The following is a 17,802-nucleotide window of genomic DNA, read 5'->3' on the forward strand; positions in this document are numbered from 1 at the left end:
CGTCCGTCCCCCTCCCCCCCCATCGTCTCCCACCCCCCCGTTGTCGTCTCCCTCACCCCCCCATCGTCTCCGACTCTCCCCCCCCCCCCCGTCGTCTCCCTCCCCCCCCCCCCGTTGTCTCCCCCCCCCCCCCCCGTCGTCTCCCTCCCCCCCCTCGTCGTCTCCCTTCCCCCCCCCCGCCCCGTCCTCTCCCTTCTCTCCCCCCCCCCCCCCCCCCCCCCCCGTCCATCCTCTCGTTCCCTGCGCCTGATTTATACGTGTAGGCAAGGTTTTTCTGAGCATACAAATCATTCTAAGTTAGTTTGGAGTAAGTTTTCGCTGCCTAAACTTGCAAAACAGGCGTAAGTGGTTGGACACGTCCCCTTTTGAAAAAAAAAATCTGTTCTAAAATGGAACTATCCTAACTCACTAGAACTGGAGCAAACTAAATGCCGAGAATTGCAATTTCTAAGATGCTGCATTCTAAACTAGTTGCTGCAAAAAAATAAGAGCAACTCAGGCCGAAACTTGAGCCCTTTGTCTCTAAATGCAAATCATTTATCTATTAATCTTTTGTCTGCACACAAGTCCTGTACAACTCCATTATGAATTCCTGTGTCCACATTTATCATGGATGCTGCCGATGGAAACGTGCCACTATAATTAGAACACCAGCAGGGGACTGTAATAAGTTTGCGTGGAAACTTTCCATTATAAAAGTTTATGAAAAGGTTTTGATGGAATAAATTCGGAGAAACACTTTCCAGTGGTGGAAGGGTTGGAAATCAAAGGACATAGATTTAGGATAATTGACACAAGAACCAGAGACGACATGCGGGAACATTTATTAGGCAGTGAGTTTTTGTGACATAGAATGCACTTGTTGGAAGGGCAGTGGACGCAGATTCCATAATAACTAGAAGAGAATTGGATAAATACTTAAAAGGGAAAGATTTGCAGTGCTATTGAGAAAGAGCTGGGGATTAGGATTAATTGCATCACTCTTTCAAAGAGCTGGCACAGGCACAATGGGCACAGGCATCCTGTGCGATATTATTCTATGATTCTATAATTTTGCAAAGGAATTTATAATGGAATTAAGAAATTCAATCATATGTATGTGGTTAAATTTCAGCAGAGGCTAACATAAATAGGAGTAGGACGTTTTGCCTTTCGAGCCTGCATTGCTATTCATAAAGATCATTGCTGATCAACATCCATCATCTTCCCACACTATCCAGATATTCTTTAATTCCCTTAATATCCAAAAATATACAGGTATATAAAGAGAACCTCTGAACCTCACCGCTGCTTGCCGACCTCTGAACCTCGCCACTGCTCACCGACCTCCCGCTGCTCATCGACCTCCGAACCTTGCCGCCCCTCGCTGACCTCTGAGCCTTCCACTTATTTCCTCGCTGACCGCCGCTCTTCGCCAACCTCTCCTGGGCCTCTACCCCGCTGCTGGGTTCGACCTCGCTCCGAGAGACGCCACCAATCAGCTACCTGGGTTGCCGTGACGTCGGTTTTGTTGCCCGCTTTGGTTTCGTTGCCCTCTCAGGATGGCTGGTGCTGCTCCCTGTGGTGGGCTGGCTCCTCTATATCCCCGCTGCTGGTGTTGTTCCCTCCTATGTTCCATGCAGTAAATCCAAGAGAAATGCAGGGAACAGCAACAACCTCTGTACGTGGCCTTCTTTGACCTCACAAAGGCATTCGACACTGTCAACTGTGAGGGATTATGGAGTGTCCTCCTCCAATTCGGCTGCCTTCGAGTTTGTCACCATCCTTCACCTGCTTCACGATGACATGCAAGCTGTGATCCTGACCAACGGATCCACCACAGACCCAATTCACGTTCGGACCGGGGCCAAGCAAGGCTGTGTCATCGTACTAACGCTCTTCTCAATCTTCTTTACTGCAATGCTCCATCTCTCCCTCGGTAAGCTCCCCGCTGGAGTGGAGCTAAACTACAAAACAAACGAGAAACTGTTGCAAGGCCATCCCATCCTCTGTCACTGAATTACAATATGCAGACGACGCCTGCATCTGCGCACACTCGGAGACCGAACTCCAAGACATCGTCAACACCTTCACCGACGCGTACGAGAGCATGGGCCTTACACTAAACATCCGAAAGACCAACCTTCTCGGCCACACAGCACTGCTCTCTGATTATCAAAATCCACGACGAGGCTTTGGACAACGTGGAATATTTTCCATACCGTGAAGATCGACACAAAATATTTGTTCAACTTCTCTGCCATTTCCCTGTTCCCCATTATTAATTCCCCAGTCTCAGCTTCTCGGGGACCAACATTTACTTTAGCCACTCTTTTCCTTTTTATATACCTGTAGAAACTCTTACTATCTGTTTTTATATTTCGTGCTAATTTACTTTCATAATCTATTTTCATTTATTTAGTCGTTCTTTGCTGGGTTCTGGGGCAGTCCCAGCAGATTGGAAAATCGCAAATGTAATGCCCCCAATTTAAAAAGGGAGGCAGACAAAAATCAGGAAACTGTAGACCAGTTAACCTAACATCTGTTGTTGGGAAAATGCTGGAGTCCATTATTAAGGAAGCAGTAGCGGGACATTTGGAAAAGCATAATTCAATCAAGCAGAGTCAGCATGGTTTTATGAAAGGGAAATCATGTTTGACAAATTTGCTGGAGTTCTTTGAGGATGTAACGAGCAGTGTGGATAAGGGGGAATCAGTGAATGTGTGGTGTATTTGGATTTCCAGAAGGCATTCGATAAGGTGCCACATAAAAGGTTACTGCACAAGATAAAAGTTCACGGGGTTGAGGGTAATATATTAGCATGGATAGAGGATTGGCTAACTAACAGAAAACTGAGAGTCGGGATAAATGGGTCATTTTCCGATTGGCAAACATTAACTAGTGGGGTGCCGCAGGGATCAGTGCTGGGTCCTCAACTATTTACAATCTATATTAACGACTTGGATGAAGGGACCAATTGTAATGTAGCCAAGTTTGCTGATGATACAAAGATGGGTGGGAAAGCAAATTGTGAGGAGTATACAAAAAATCTGCAAAGGTATATAGACAGGCTAAGTGAGTGAGCAAAAATTTGGCAGATGGAGTATAATGTGGGAAAATGTGAGGTTATCCACTTTGGCAGAGAAAATAGAAAAGCAAATTATAATTTAAATGGAGAAAAATTGCAACGTGCTGCAGTACAGAGAGACTTGGGGGTCCTTGTACATGAAACACAAAAAGTTAGTATGCAGGTACAGCAAGTGATCAGGAAGGCAAATGGAATGTTGGCCTTTATTGCAAGTGGGATAGAGTGTAAAAGCAGAGAAGTCCTGCTACAACTGTACAGGGTATTGGTGAGGCCACACCTGGAGTACTGCGTACAGTTTTGGTCTCCGTATTTAAGGAAGGATATACTTGCATTGGAGGCTGTTCAGAGAAGGTTCACTAGTTTGATTCCAGAGATGAGGGGGTTGACTTATGAAGATAGGTTGGGCCTCGACACATTGGAGTTCAAAAGAATGAGAGGTGATCTTATTGAAACATATAAGATAATGAGAGGGCTTGAGAAGGTGGATGCAGAGAGGATATTTCCACTCCACAGGGGAAACTAAAACTAGGGGACATAGAATAAGGGGCTGCCCATTTAAAACTGAGATGACGAGGAATTTCTTCTCCAGGGTTGTAAATCTGTGGAATGTGTGGGGGTGGGGGAAGAGTGGGGTGGGGAGGTGGGGGCGAGAGAGTGGGGTAGTGGGTGGTGGGGGGGAGGTGTGGCGGCATGTGGGGGGGGCTGTGGGTGGGGGGGGCGGTGGGTGTGTGGGCTAAATGGTCTACTGTCCCTATTATGTTCTTATACCTCGGGAGCCTACTGTCAACAAGGACAGACGTCGATGACGTAGTCCAACGCCGTCTTCAGTGTTCCAGTGCAGCCTTCGTTCGCCTGAGGAAAAGTGTTTGAAGACCAAGACCTCAAACCCGGCACCAAGCTCATGGTCTACAGGGCTGTAGCAATACCCGCCCTCCTGTATGGCTCAGAGACTTGGACCATATACCGTAGACACCTCAAATCGCTGGAGAAATATCACCAACAATGTCTCTGCAAGATCCTGCAAATCCCCTGGGAGGACAGATGCATCAATGTCAGTGTCCTCGACCAGGCCAACATCCCCAGCATCGAAGCACTGACCACATTCGACCAGCTCCACTGGGCGGGCCACATTGTTCGCATGCCTGACACAAGATTCCCAAAGCAAGCACTCTACTCTGAACTCCTACACGGCATGCGAGCCCAAGGTGGGCAGAGGAAACGTTTCAAGGACATCCTCAAAGCCTCCTTGATAAAATGCAACATCCCCACCGACACCTGGGAATCCCTGGCGAAAGACTGCCCTCGGTGGAGAAAGTGCATCTGGGAGGACGCTGAGCACTTTGAGTCTCGTCACCGAGAGCACGCAGAAACCAAGCGCAGGCAGCGGAAGGAGCGTGCAGCAAACCAGTCCCACCCACCCTTTCCTCCAACGACTGTCCCACCTGTGACAGAGACTTGGACTGTTCAATCACCTGAGAACTCATTTTTGGATTGGAAGCAAGTCTTCCTCGATTTCAAAGGACTGCCTGTGATGATGGGTTGCAGAGCGAAGTCATGAGCCAGGTCATCAGCGGATAGCCCTTGTCGCCCAGCAGCAACCCCATGGTTTGTCTCGGTGACTTAAAGACTGAGGGATCAGTAGTGCAGAAAAAAAGCAATACGACTGCTGCCAGGATAATCGCAGGCAAACTGCACGTTCAGTGAGTAACCAGCTTTGCGGTTACGGTGCATCTCAGCATTTAGATGCGGCACCTCAAAGCCATGTGTGTGCAGTTGATTTCACGCTGCGCCACTGGGAAGCCCATTATCCGGGCACGGGCACGGCCACCTCTCTCATGCAGCAGTGGACAGTGACCTGAGCGATGTTCCAGATGCTGCCTACTCCAGCCTGGAAGGATCCCAACGGGAGCAAATTCAAGGCCATAGTCACGTTCACAGCCACTGGCAGCGCTGTTATTGCCCTGGAGTGATGCTGCAGGATTGGTTGCAGATGTGGCCGAGTTCTAGGAGCACCTCCTTCGTGACGCCTCACACGCTGCCTGTGGCTGTAAGACCCTAGATGGATAAGGCCTCCTGCCAAGAGCCCTTCTCCCCCTCCACCTTTTCCCTCTGCGACCAGCTTCTCCTCTTCGCTACCTCTGCTCCATCTCCCTGTCCTGCTGCAGGTTAAGGAGGATGACCACCACAGCACCCATGACTGGGATCAAGTGGTCTGATCAGAATCCTTGAAGTCCAAGTCAAGGTCTTCTACACTTACAGCGCCACCCCCTGTCACCTCACCAATTTCAAACAACTCGAGAAAGCCAAAGACTTCCACAAACTTCCACAGAGCCAGTAAAAATGAATCAGCAAGTAACCTGAGAGTGGTTGCTGATCCCTTTAAATCTCGCTGGCCGGGGTCCTTGCTGCTGCTGAAAGTATATTCAGCTGAGCCAAGTTGACGCGGTGTTAGTTCCAGCGTTGAGGTCTAAAATAGTATCGCTGGCATCAAATCAACGTGACGCTCACCATCCACGAGACATCACGGTCTACCTACTCTACATACTTCTGACGCATGCTCCCAGCGACGACATTAACACCCATCCGATGTGGCATGCACCAGAATGTGCATGCATGGCGCCAACGACATTTTTGGCACAAAACGGCACCTGTAGCACTATGGAGACACATTTTTTGCCCCAAGTATCCAAATCGCAATCTTCAGTGAAATGTAGTTTTTCCTTTAAAAAAGTGGCCTTTCTCCCTCCTGGGTGAGTAACCCCATTCACTGTATCCCAAATCACCTGATATTTTATTTCCATTCCTTCCCTTGAATTGATTTCTCTTGGGAACATTTCAGCATTAACATTTCCAAGTGAGACCATATAACCATGTTACCAACAAATCTTTTCAGTGATAAAGTGGAATGCTAGTATTGACCCAATGAAATACTTTGCCTTATTGTGCCTCATTTCAGACTTTTTGGCAGTACTGGAGTGACTGGACTACTGCCCAAAGGGTATTGGATGGGGCATAGAGGCTATTGTAATTGTAGCACAGTACTTGATGGGTCTTTTGTATTTGAGTGCTGCTCTTCTAGTCTTTGTGTTAAATGTATACATTTGTTTTTCAGTGCTGGTCGCCCTGTATGAGGAGCCAGAGAAGCCCAACAATGCAATGGAGTATCCTTTATTGTACAGCGAGTGCTGTTGCTTCTCTCACATTTCATTCAGAAAGTCATGGTTCAGTAGTACAAGCTATTGGCAAAAGAACATAAGAAATAGGAGCAGGAGTCGGCCATTTGGCCCCTCGAGCCTGCTCCGCCATTCAATAAGATCATGGCTGATCTGATCATGGACTCAGCTCCACTTCCCCGCCCGCTCCCCATAACCCTTTACTTCCCTCGTCGCTCAAAAATCTGTCTATCTCCGCTTTAAATATATTCAATGACCCAGCCTCCACTGGGGCAGAGAATTTCACAGATTTACAATCCTCTGAGAGAAGAAATTCCTCCTCATCTCAATTTTAAATGGGCGGCCTCTTATTCTAAGATTATGTCCCCGAGTTTTAGTTTCCCCTATGAGTGGAAATATCCTCTCTGCATCCACCTTATCGAGCCCCCTCATGATCTTATATGTTTCAATAAGATCACCTCTCATTCTTCTGAACTCCAATGTGTATAGGCCCAACCTATCTTCATGAGTCAACCTCCTCGTCTAGTGAACCTTCTCTGAACAGCCTCCAATGCAAGTATATCCTTCCTTAAATACGGAGACCAGAACTGTATGCAGTACTCCAGGTGTGGCCTCACCAATATCCTGTACAGTTGTAGCAGGACTTCTCTATCCCCCTTGCAATAAAGGCCAACATTCCATTTGCCTTCCTGATCACTTGCTGGAGCTGCATACTAACTCTTTGTGTTTCATGCACAAGGACCCCCAGGTCTCTCTGTACTGCTAGCTGTGAGTTTTTTTATTCATTCTTGAGATGTGGGATGCAAGACCAGAATTTATTGCCCATCCCTAGTTGCCCTCGAAGGTGATGATTGGCTGCCTTATTCAACTGCGTGTAGCGGTTTGATATAAGTGCAGTTAAGATTCAACCATGTTGGTGTGGGATCACAGTCACAAAATAGAGCAGACAGAGTAAAGACAGGAGGTTTTCTTCCCTAAAGGACATTAGTGAACCAGTTGGGTATTTCTAACATTCAGATAACTTCATGCTCACTTTTACTGATGCTATTTATTTCCAGATTTTACATTTTGTGCCGTGTCGTAAGCAGGAATCCTGTCAGCCTTCCTTGGGGGTGGGGGATACGGTGCCGGTGGGCTTGCCTGCAGAGAATCAAAAACCCCTGTAAATAATCACTCAATTTTTAAATATAGGCATCACAATACCTCTGCCCACCCTCTGGCACTATTCTCTTTTTTAATGAATTTTTATATATGGATGTAAGAGAGCCTCTGCTAATCTTGCCTTGCTTCTTTTAATATGCGTGAATGCAATCCATCTACCCCCCCACAGGGGTTTTATCCTCTCTAAGTTTGATTAGTTTATCAATTATCTTCCCCTTTCTATCTTAAATGTCTTGCTATTTTTTTGATCACCTCTTCGAATGTCATTTTAGTTTGGGTGGTACATCCTGAGGCATATTTCTGCCATTTTGCTGTCACTGCCTGTGAGTTTGTGGTGTTTATCTTAGTGGCCGAATCCTAATCCCCATTTTTATTTTGTTATTTGTGTCTGTAGAATATTTATTTTTATATTCCTTGATAATTTAATTTTGTAGATTTTCTTTGCCTTCCTAATTTTTTTTAACTTATTTGCTAACTGCTTCGTATTCCCTTTTGTCATCCTCTCCTTCATTGTCTCTGTACTGTATGGGGTGGAAACGGGCCGCGCTTCAGCTTTTGCTGCAGCTGCGGTTCAGGTCGCCTCTTGAGCGACATTCCACTCTTTGTTGTATTTTTTTACTTGGATCCGGAAGTCGCTCTTAATGGCGGCGGTACTTACACCCAAGGGGGAGATACGGGGCGGTGCGGAATGACCGCCGCGATGACGTCATCTCGGCGCTGCATCACCATGACGCTGCCCTTCACTTAAAGGGGAGAGCCTCTGCGATGTTAAAATTCGGTTCACTGGGCCACCAGGGAGGGCTTTGCCCGGGCCAGCGGCCAGGCGGCCCGGCCAAACCCAGGGGCATAATTGCCGGGCTGACAAAAAAAACATAGCGGCAGTCCATTTTTTAAGGGAAGCTGCACCGCCAGTGCAGAAGGCCTCAGCCTCACTGGATCACTGAGAAAAAACATGTTTTGGCACCGTCGGACGGGCCGAAGAAATTCCGAGGAGTGTATCGCCTTAGCGAGGTGGGGGATGTAGATTGACGGTGCGCTTGGTGACGGCAGCAGTGGGAGGGGGTGGGGGACATCGGGAGGGAAATTGGGCAAGCAGCGGTCATTCCACGAAAAGTCGCTGGCCGCTCCACTCCGCAGCGTGGCAGCCGATTTGATGTGGTAACAGACCTTTCAGTTTTTCCCCTATCTCTTTATTGATCCACGGTGTGTCATTATTGGCTGGTGATATATTCACAGAGAGACTCCCAAACTGGCACTTTGGATTGTAGAGGAGGGGTTGAGGATATATTGTGGGAGAGTTAAGCAAACAGTGCCAGTCCAGTGCCACATTCTAGGAACAGTGCCCTGCCACACAGTGGCACAGCCGAGCTCCAGGTTACTGAGTGTACTGTAGAAGGTTGGCTCCATAAATCCTACTTTCACCTTGATTTCGCTATATATGTCGCAGTGGTGTGACAATCCCACTGTATTAAGAGGGGCTTTATTTCTTTCCTTAATATAAGTATTAGTTTCTTGAAACAGCATTTGGGAACAGCGGGCCCCGAGACTGCGGATGTGGAAACACTACGACTTGAAGTGACAGAACTGAGGCAGAAATATGAGGCACTGCTGGAGGAAAATAAGGAATTAAAAGCTAAGGTAATGGATAATAGAAAGAAAGATTGTATTTATATAGCGGCTTTCATGACCTCAGGAAGTCCCAAAATGCTTTACAGCCAATGAAGTACATTATGCAGTGTAGTCACTGTTGTAATGTAGGAAAGACAGCAGCCAGTTTGTGCACAGCAAGCTCCCACAAACAGCAATGTGATAATGACCAGATAATTTATTTTTGTGAAGTTGATTGAGGGATAAATATTGGCCAGGACACCAGGGATAACTCCCTTGTTCTTCTTCAAAATAGTGCCATGGCATCTTTTACGTCCACCTGAGAGGGCAGATGGAGCCTTGGTTTAATGGCTCGTCCAAAAGACAGCACCTCCGACAGAGCGGCGCTCCCTCAGTACTGCCCCTCCGACAGTGCGGCACTGGAGCTGCGGGTGGATTCACTCTGGAGCATCCACGATACTGAGAATGACGTGAATAGCACGTTTAGTGAGTTGGTCTTACCGCAGGTAAAGGTTACACAGGGGATGGGTGACCAACAGGAAGAGCAGTGGAAGGAAGGTAGTGCAGGGGTCCCCTGCGGTCATCCCCCTGCAAAACAGATATACTGCTTTGGGTACTGTTGAGGGGGATGACTCAGGGGAGGGCAGCAGCAGCCAATTCCATGGCTCAGTGGGTAGCTTTGCTGCACAGGAGGGCAGGAAAAAGAGTGGGAGAGCTATAGTGATTCAATTGTAAGGGGAATAGATAGACGTTTCTGCGGCCGCAACTGAGACTCCAGGATGGTATGTTGCCACCCTGGTGCAAGGGTCAAGGATGTCTCGGAGCGGGTGCAGGACATTTTGAAGGGGGAGGGTAAACAGCCAGTTGTCGTGGTGCATATACGTACCAACGATATAGGTAAAAAAACGGGATGAGGTCCTACAAGACGAATTTAGGAAGCTAGGATCTAAATTAAAAAGTAGGACCTCAAAAGTAGTAATCTCAGGATTGCTACCAGTGTCACGTGCTAGGCAGAGTAGGAATCGCAGGATAGCTCAGATGAATACGTGGATTGAGGAATGGTGCAGAAGGGAGGGATTCAAATTCCTGGGACATTGGAACCGGTTCTGGGGGAGGTGGGACCAGTACAAACCGGACGGTCTGCACCTGGGCAGGACCGGAACCAACATCCTAGGGGGAGTGTTTGCTAGTGCTGTTGGGGAGGGGTTAACCTAATATGGCAGGGGGATGGGAACCTATGCAGGGAGACAGAGGGAAGTAGAGTGGGGGCAGAAGCAAAAGATAGAAAGAAGAAAAGTAAAAGTGGAGGGCAGAGAAACCCAAGGCAAAAAGGGCCACATTACAGCAAAATCCTAAAGGGGCAAAGGGTGTTAAGACAAGCCTGAAGGCTCTGTGCCTCAATGCGAGGAGTATTCGGAATAAGGTGGACAAATTAACTGCGCAGATAGCAGTTAACGGATATGATGTAATTGGCATCACGGAGACATGGCTCCAGGGTGACCAAGGCTGGGAATTCAACATCCAGGAGTATTTAACATTTAGGAAGGATAGACAGAAAGGAAAAGGAGGTGGGGTGGCGTTGCTGGTTAAAGAGGAAATTAATGCAATAGTAAGGAAGGACATTTGCTTGGATGATGTGGAATCTGTATGGGTGGAGCTACGGAATACCAAAGGGCAGAAAACGCGAGTGGGAGTTGTGTACAGACCACCAAACAATAGTAATGAGGATGGGGACAGCATCAAACAAGAAATTAGGGATGCGTGTGTTGTGGAAAAATATTTCTGAGACTGTATAATATATAAAGAGAGGTTTATTAAATCGGAGAATAGCACGTTTAGTGAGTTGATCTTACCGCAGGTAAAGGTTACACAGCCAGATAGGGGATGGGTGACCAACAGGAAGAGCAGTGGAAGGAAGGTAGTGCAGGGGTCCCCTGCGGTCATCCCCCTGCAAAACAGATATACCGCTTTGAGTACTGTTGAGGGGGATGACTCATCAGGGGAGGGCAGCAGCAGCCAATTCCATGGCTCAGTGAGTAGCTTTGCTGCACAGGAGGGCAGGAAAAAGAGTGGGAGAGCTATAGTGATTCAATTGTAAGGGGAATAGATAGACGTTTCTGCGGCCGCAACTGAGACTCCAGGATGGTATGTTGCCACCTTGGTGCAAGGGTCAAGGATGTCTTGGAGCGGGTTTTAATTTTAATAACCGCTACCTGTTTTGGTTTATTACTGGCTGCTAAAAGAGCTTCTATTCTCAGCTGATGCTTTATGGAATGTCCGCTAGTTGTGATAAAACCCCTTCTCCCCCATGCTGTCATATAATCGTGTACTACCCCGAATGCATATCTACTGTCCGTATAGATATTAACAATCTTATTTTCCGATAATTCCAGTGCCCGGGTGAGGGCTACCAGTTCTGCCACTTGAGCTGACGACCCCCCATTAATTCGCCCTGATTCAGCTGTGTCTAGATCCGGTACAAGGTAGTCCCTCTACGTATTTTCGTGAGCCGTCCACAAACAAGGTTTGTTCTGCGGTTTGAAGGGGGGCGTCTTTTATTCTATCCTCTTCCATATCCTCACATACCTCTTCGCAAAAGTGGGGTTCCCCTTCACCCATCATACCTTCTGCGGGGTTGTTTCCTACATCCCTAATTATGGTTACTGCTTTGTTGGGTGTTAAGAGGACTGCTTCCCACTTTGTCCGTCTCATATTAGATACGGTTCTCAGTTTTCCTGTGTTTAACATTTCTACCAATGTTTAGTGTGGAGAATGATGTTTCCAGTCATCACCACAGGCTCGCTTAATTTTTACCGTCCAAGCTGCGCAATCTAGCGCGGCTATACATCTAGATAACCCAGTCACCACCGAACTTTTGGTGGTAGAGTAATAGGCTATAGGTCTCCTTTTATCCCCGTGATCTTGGGTGACCACGGCCATATAGAACCCACCTTCATTGTTACAGTGGATGTGGAAATCCTTACCCATATCAGGCAGTCCCAATCCAGGTGCGGAGACTAGTTCTGACTTGAGTTTACTATACTCCTGTTCTTGTTTAGGGCCCCACTCTGAGGTCTAGGGCTGGTTTCCCCCCTTTCACTAATCTTTGTATTGGCTCAGCAATTTTTGCAAAATCAGGGATAAAGTTCCGGCTGTAATTAAAGAGACCCAGTACCTTCCTCACCCCCCTTACCGTTACTGGTCTAGGCATGTCCTTGACAGCCTTTTTCCTATCCGAGGGCATTTCTTTCAGCCCCTTTGCGAGGCAGTACCCTAGGTACAGGACCTGGGATTTCCCTACCTGGGCCTTTTTGGGGTTAACCTTAAGGCCCGCCGTTTCCAGAGCCCTTAATACTAAGTATAGGGTTGCCTGATGTCCTTCCTTGGTTTCTGAGGCTATTAATATGTCGTTGACATATTGTAAAATACTATTTCCTGCCGGTACCTCTATTTGTTTTAGTATATCACTCATGACTCGATGGAATATGGCAGGACTATTATGGAATCCTTGTAGTAATCGGGTCCAAGTATATTGTTTATCCTCCACCGTGAAGGCAAATTTTTCTTGTGATTCTGGGTCGAGGGGAAGGGCCCAAAAACCATTGGCTATGTCTAGGACTGTAAAGATCTTATGTTCAGGGGATAATCCATTAAGAATTGTGGAGGGGCTGGCCACTATCGGGTGTAATTTGGGGGTGACCTTGTTAAGGGCAGTGTAGTCGATAGTGAGTCTATAACTCCCATCTGGTTTCCCTACCGGCCATGTTGGGGAGTTAGTGGTGCTAACTGTTTCTTTTAAGATACCCTTTTCCGCTAGCCCTTTTACTATTTCTACAACCGCTGTTCTAGCTTCAGGTTAAGACCTATAAGTAGGGTATTGTCGGTGTGGTTTATGAGGTGGTCCAGGGACTTTAATAGGATCCATCTTCGCCTTTCCAGTATCCAATTTTGTCTGTACCCAGACCCCGGGCACAGAGGCACATATGCCTCCATACCCTCCAGTCCCGATAAGCCAGTCAGTTTTTGTGGCTGTAGCTACACCTATACTTTCCACATGGTGGGCTATCTGTCCTAAATCTCCCTTACTGCCATCCATCTTTGGCCATGTCAGTTTCCCCTTGCCGCAATCAATCAGGGCCTTAAATTCCCTCATTACATCATTCCTCAATATTGTTCCCTCATGATTCTTGCATACGTAAAATCTCATGGGTATATATAAGTTATCAATTTCCACCAATTGGGTGGTGCTCAGGTTGGCCAGTGTGGGCCGTCCATCTATTCCATTTATCAGAGCCTTCTTGTCGGTGACGGGAAGGGGCATATTGGTAATGGATATTGAGGCTCCCGTGTCCACTAGCATCTCACACTGTCGGCCCCCTACTAGTGCAGACACATATATCCTTCCCTCCTTTTTACTTTGTACAGGGGCCGCTGGATATCACCGGGTGGCTTTGTACGCCTGCCACTTCTGGTATTCCTGTTCTGACAGGGTCCTTGCCTTATTAGGATAGCTATTTTTACCATGGCATGTCGCTTCCAGGTGCCCTTTCTTACCACAATACGTACATTGCTTTTCACTGCCTTTCCCTTTGCATTCCCTGGCAAAATGGCCCGGTTTTCCACAATTATGGCAAGTCCCCCTTTTCTACCCTCCTCCTGTTCCCGTGGCAGAGACCTTTTCCTGCTTTTATCTTTTTTTTTTCTAAACTGCTAAAGCTTACTGTTTTAGCCTTTTTCAAAAGTCCCTTTTACACCTTCACAGATAGCTCACCACTCGCCCAGGAGTTTGACCTGATCCCTGAAGGTATTTCTAAATTTAAAACTCTTTTTTTTTTTACTGAGCTAGAAGCTTTCGTGTCAAGGTTTTACACAAAGGAGAATGGGAGCGTTTTAAAAGACATTCTTTATCTCATTCCTAGACTAAATTTATGTCTTTCAACCCAATTGCATGTTTTCTTTCGACAAGTAAGTGAGCGTGTCAAATAAATTCTTTTTTTTTTTACTACCGGGACCATGTATTTTTTTTTATCTTTTACTCAACAAACCTATCCTTTGTGCATTTCCTAGCTCCGTAACTTATCATCCGAATATATCCACACCTTCGATTCTAACTTAAAATGTAATACCATAAGGTTCACAGTTTCTTAAACTTCCCACATACAGGACAACACTACGAAGGGGTAAAAAAAAATTTCACTCTGTTTGGAAAAAGTGGGTGGAGCTAAAACAGGCAGGCAACTCCACATCTTCCCAAACAGGCTTTCATTCATACCGCAGTCAAAATCACTCAAGTACTCTCTTCATTCAAAATAGACACTCATAAAAGTCTCTCCATATGTCACTTAAGATAGTCACTATCAGCTTTTTTAGGGCATTACGTAAGTTACAATTAATGATAGGAATTAATTAATGACCCGGGAAGCCCGCGTTTTACATTCCCTTCCTTATCTTCCATGTTCGCCAGTCTCGGACGTTTCCCTTTGTTTCTGTAATACTCACGGCCACGACTACTCTGTGGGGACTCTTTGTCTTCGCAACAAAGCTAGCGTGTTTCCTTACCACCGGAGTTTTCGGCTCTAGGTTGGAGTGATCAGTTCCCTTCCGCACCGACCTTATTTACTAAAGGGACAACTCAAACTGGTTAGTCAGCCTCTTCCCGCTATCTACTTACTCGTATCTTATACACTATCCCGTCGTGCCCGTACACCTCTCTTTTCAGTCTCTAACACCAGATTCCAGATACTGTCTTAAGTGATCACGTTTGATCCTGTTCGTGACGCCATTTTGTTGTGGAAAAATTTCCGAGACTGTATAATATATAAAGAAAGGTTTATTAAATCGGAGACAAAGCTTTGGGAGAAATGTTAAAGACCCCTGTCTCTGAACCAGCTTCTCAATTTGGTATCTCCAGTGAGGTTCTTTTATCTTACAAATTACGTCACTTTACATCACATGCTTTAGCACTAGTCCTTAAGTCTAATCATCGCATTACAAGGTTTTTACTATCCAAGGCTGAGCTCTTGATATAAACCAGCCTGCATTGTGACAGAGCATTATAAACAAGTGGCAGGCTTTTTGGCACTGGTATAGACAAACATACCCCCACTTATCTCTCTCTCCAGTCGTTCATTATCTCACTTTCCTATCTCCATAACTCAAGGCCAGCATACCTTGAAGTCTAACTGTGTTTTTTTTTTATATAAAGCATAATGCATCAGTATTGTCCCTTACAAAATTCATTAAAGGGGAAAATAAAAACAAATGTTTGGTCCCGTATACTAGTCAAGTATATGTCCAAAAATCCGCTCCAACACGTGCAATAAAGGTACAGCAGTTATCATGGGCAACTTTAATTTACATATTGACTGGGCTAACCAAACTGGTAGCAATGCGGTGCAGGAGGATTTCCTGGTGTGTATTAGGGGTGGTTTTCTAGACCAATATGTCGAGGAACCAACTAGAGGGCTGGCCATCCTAGACTGGGTGATGTGAAATGAGAAAGGACTAATTAACAATCTTGTTGTGCGAGGCCCCTTGGAAGAGTGACCATAATATGGTAAAATTCTTTATTAAGATGGAGAGTAACACAGTTAATTCAGAGACGAGGTTCCTGAACTTGGGGAAAGGTAACTTCGATGGTATGAGACGTGACTTGGTTAGAATAGAGTGGCGAGTGATACTTAAAAGGTTGACGGTGGATAGGCAATAGCAAAACTTTAACGATCACATGGACGAACTTCAATAATTGTACATCCCTGTCTGGAGTAAAAATAAAACTGGGAAGGTGGCTCAACCGCGGCTAACAAGGGAAATTGAGGATAGTGTTAAATCCAAGAAAGAGGCATATAAATTAGCCAGAAAAAGCAGCAAACCTGAGGACTGAGAGAATTTTATAATACAGCAGAGGAGGACAAAGGGTTTAAGTAGTAGGGGGAAAATAGAGTATGAGAGGAAGCTTGCTGGGAACATAAAAACTGACTGCAAAAGCTTCTATAGATAGGTGAAGAGAAAAAGATTAGTGAAAACAAACGTAGGTCCCTTGCAGCCAGATTCAGGTGAATTTATAATGGGGAACAAAAAAATGGCGGACAACTTAAACAAATACTTTGGTTCTGTTTTCACGAAGGAAGACACAAATAACCTTCCGGAAATACTAGGGGACCGAGGGTCTAGTGAGAAGGAGGACCTGAAGGATATCCTTATAAAGCGGGAAATTGTGTTAGGGAAATTGATGGGATTGAAGGCCGATAAATCCCCGGGGCCTGATAGTCTGCATCCCAGAGTACTTAAGGAAGTGGCCAAAGAAATAGTGGATGCATTGGTGATCATTTTCCAACAGTCTATCGACTGTGGATCAGTTCCTATGGACTGGAGGGTAGCTAATGTAACACCACTTTTTAAAAAAGGAGAGAGAGAGAAAACAGGGAATTATAGACCGGTTAACCTGACATCAGTAGTGGGGAAAATGTTGGAATCAATTATTAAAAATGAAATAGCAGCGCATTTGGAAAGCAGTGACGGGATCGGTCCAAGTCAGCATGGATTTATGAAAGGGAAATCATGCTCGACAAATCTTCTGGAATTTTTTGAGGATGTAACTAATAGAGTGGACAAGGGAGAACCAGTGGATGTGGTGTATTTGGACTTTCAAAAGGCTTTTGACAAGGTCCCACACACTAGATTGTCCCATACACTGTGCAAAATCAAAGCACATGGTATTGGGGGTAATATACTGACGTGGATAGAGAACTGGTTAGCAGACAGGAAGCAGAGAGTCGGGATAAAAGGGACCTTTTCAGAATGGCAGGCAGTGGCTAGTGGAGTACTGCAGGGTTCCGTGCTGGGACTCCAGCTCTTTACAATATACATTAATGATTTAGATGAAGAAATTGAGTGCAATATCTCCAAGTTTGCAGATGACACTAAACTGGGTGGTGGTGTGAGCTATGAGGAGGACGCTAAAAGGCTGCAGGGTGACTTGGACAGGTTAGGTGAGTGGGCAAATGCATGGCAGATGCAGTATAATGTGGATAAATGTGAGGTTATCCACTTTGGGGGCAAAAACACGAAGGCAGAATATTATCTGAATGGCGGCAGATTAGGAAACGAGACCTGCGTGTCATGGTTCATCAGTCATTGAAAGTTGGCATGCAGATACAGCAGGCGGTGAAGAAGGCAAATAGTATGTTGGCCTTCATAGCTAGGGGATTTGAGTATAGGAGCAGGGAGGTTGTACAGGGCCTTGGTGAGGCCTCACCTGGAGTATTGTGTTCAGTTTTGGTCTCCTAATCTGAGGAAGGATGTTCTTGCTATTGAGGGAGTGCAGCAAAGGTTCACCAGACTGATTCCCAGGATGGCGGGACTGACATATATGGATCAACTTGGACTTTATACACTGGAGTTTAGAAGGATGAGAGGGGATCTCATAGAAACTTACAAGATTCTGACAGGACTGGACAGGTTAGATGCGGGAAGAATGTTCCAGATGATGGAGAAGTCTAGAACCAGGGGACGCAGTCTTAGGTTAAGGGGTAGGCCATTTAGGACCGAGATGAAGAGAAACTTCTTCACTCAGAGAGTTGTTTACCTGTGGAATTCCCTACCGCAGAGTTGTTGATGCCAGTTCATTGGATATATTCAAGAGAGAGTTAGATATGGCCCTTACAGCTAAAGGGATCAAGCGGTATGGAGAGCAAGCAGGAAAGGGGTACTGAGGGAATGATCAGCCATGATCTTATTGAATGGTGGTGCAGGCTCGAAGGGCCGAATGGCCTACTCCTGAACCTATTTTCT

At 46.1% G+C, this 17,802-nt stretch overlaps 1 protein-coding gene across 1 annotated transcript in view; it reads left to right on the top strand.

Moving 5' to 3' along the window:
• Positions 1-17,802, top strand: part of mycbp (MYC binding protein) — an 82,510-nt gene that overhangs the window by 48,664 nt on the left and 16,044 nt on the right. The window contains exons 3-4 of the mRNA XM_070888302.1: positions 6,180-6,228; positions 8,910-9,039. Coding sequence (XP_070744403.1) covers positions 6,180-6,228; positions 8,910-9,039 — 179 coding nt within the window. The remainder of the gene's footprint in view (positions 1-6,179; positions 6,229-8,909; positions 9,040-17,802) is intronic.

This window comes from Pristiophorus japonicus, chromosome 8 (genome assembly GCF_044704955.1).
Source record: "Pristiophorus japonicus isolate sPriJap1 chromosome 8, sPriJap1.hap1, whole genome shotgun sequence".
Taxonomy (NCBI): domain Eukaryota; kingdom Metazoa; phylum Chordata; class Chondrichthyes; family Pristiophoridae; genus Pristiophorus; species Pristiophorus japonicus.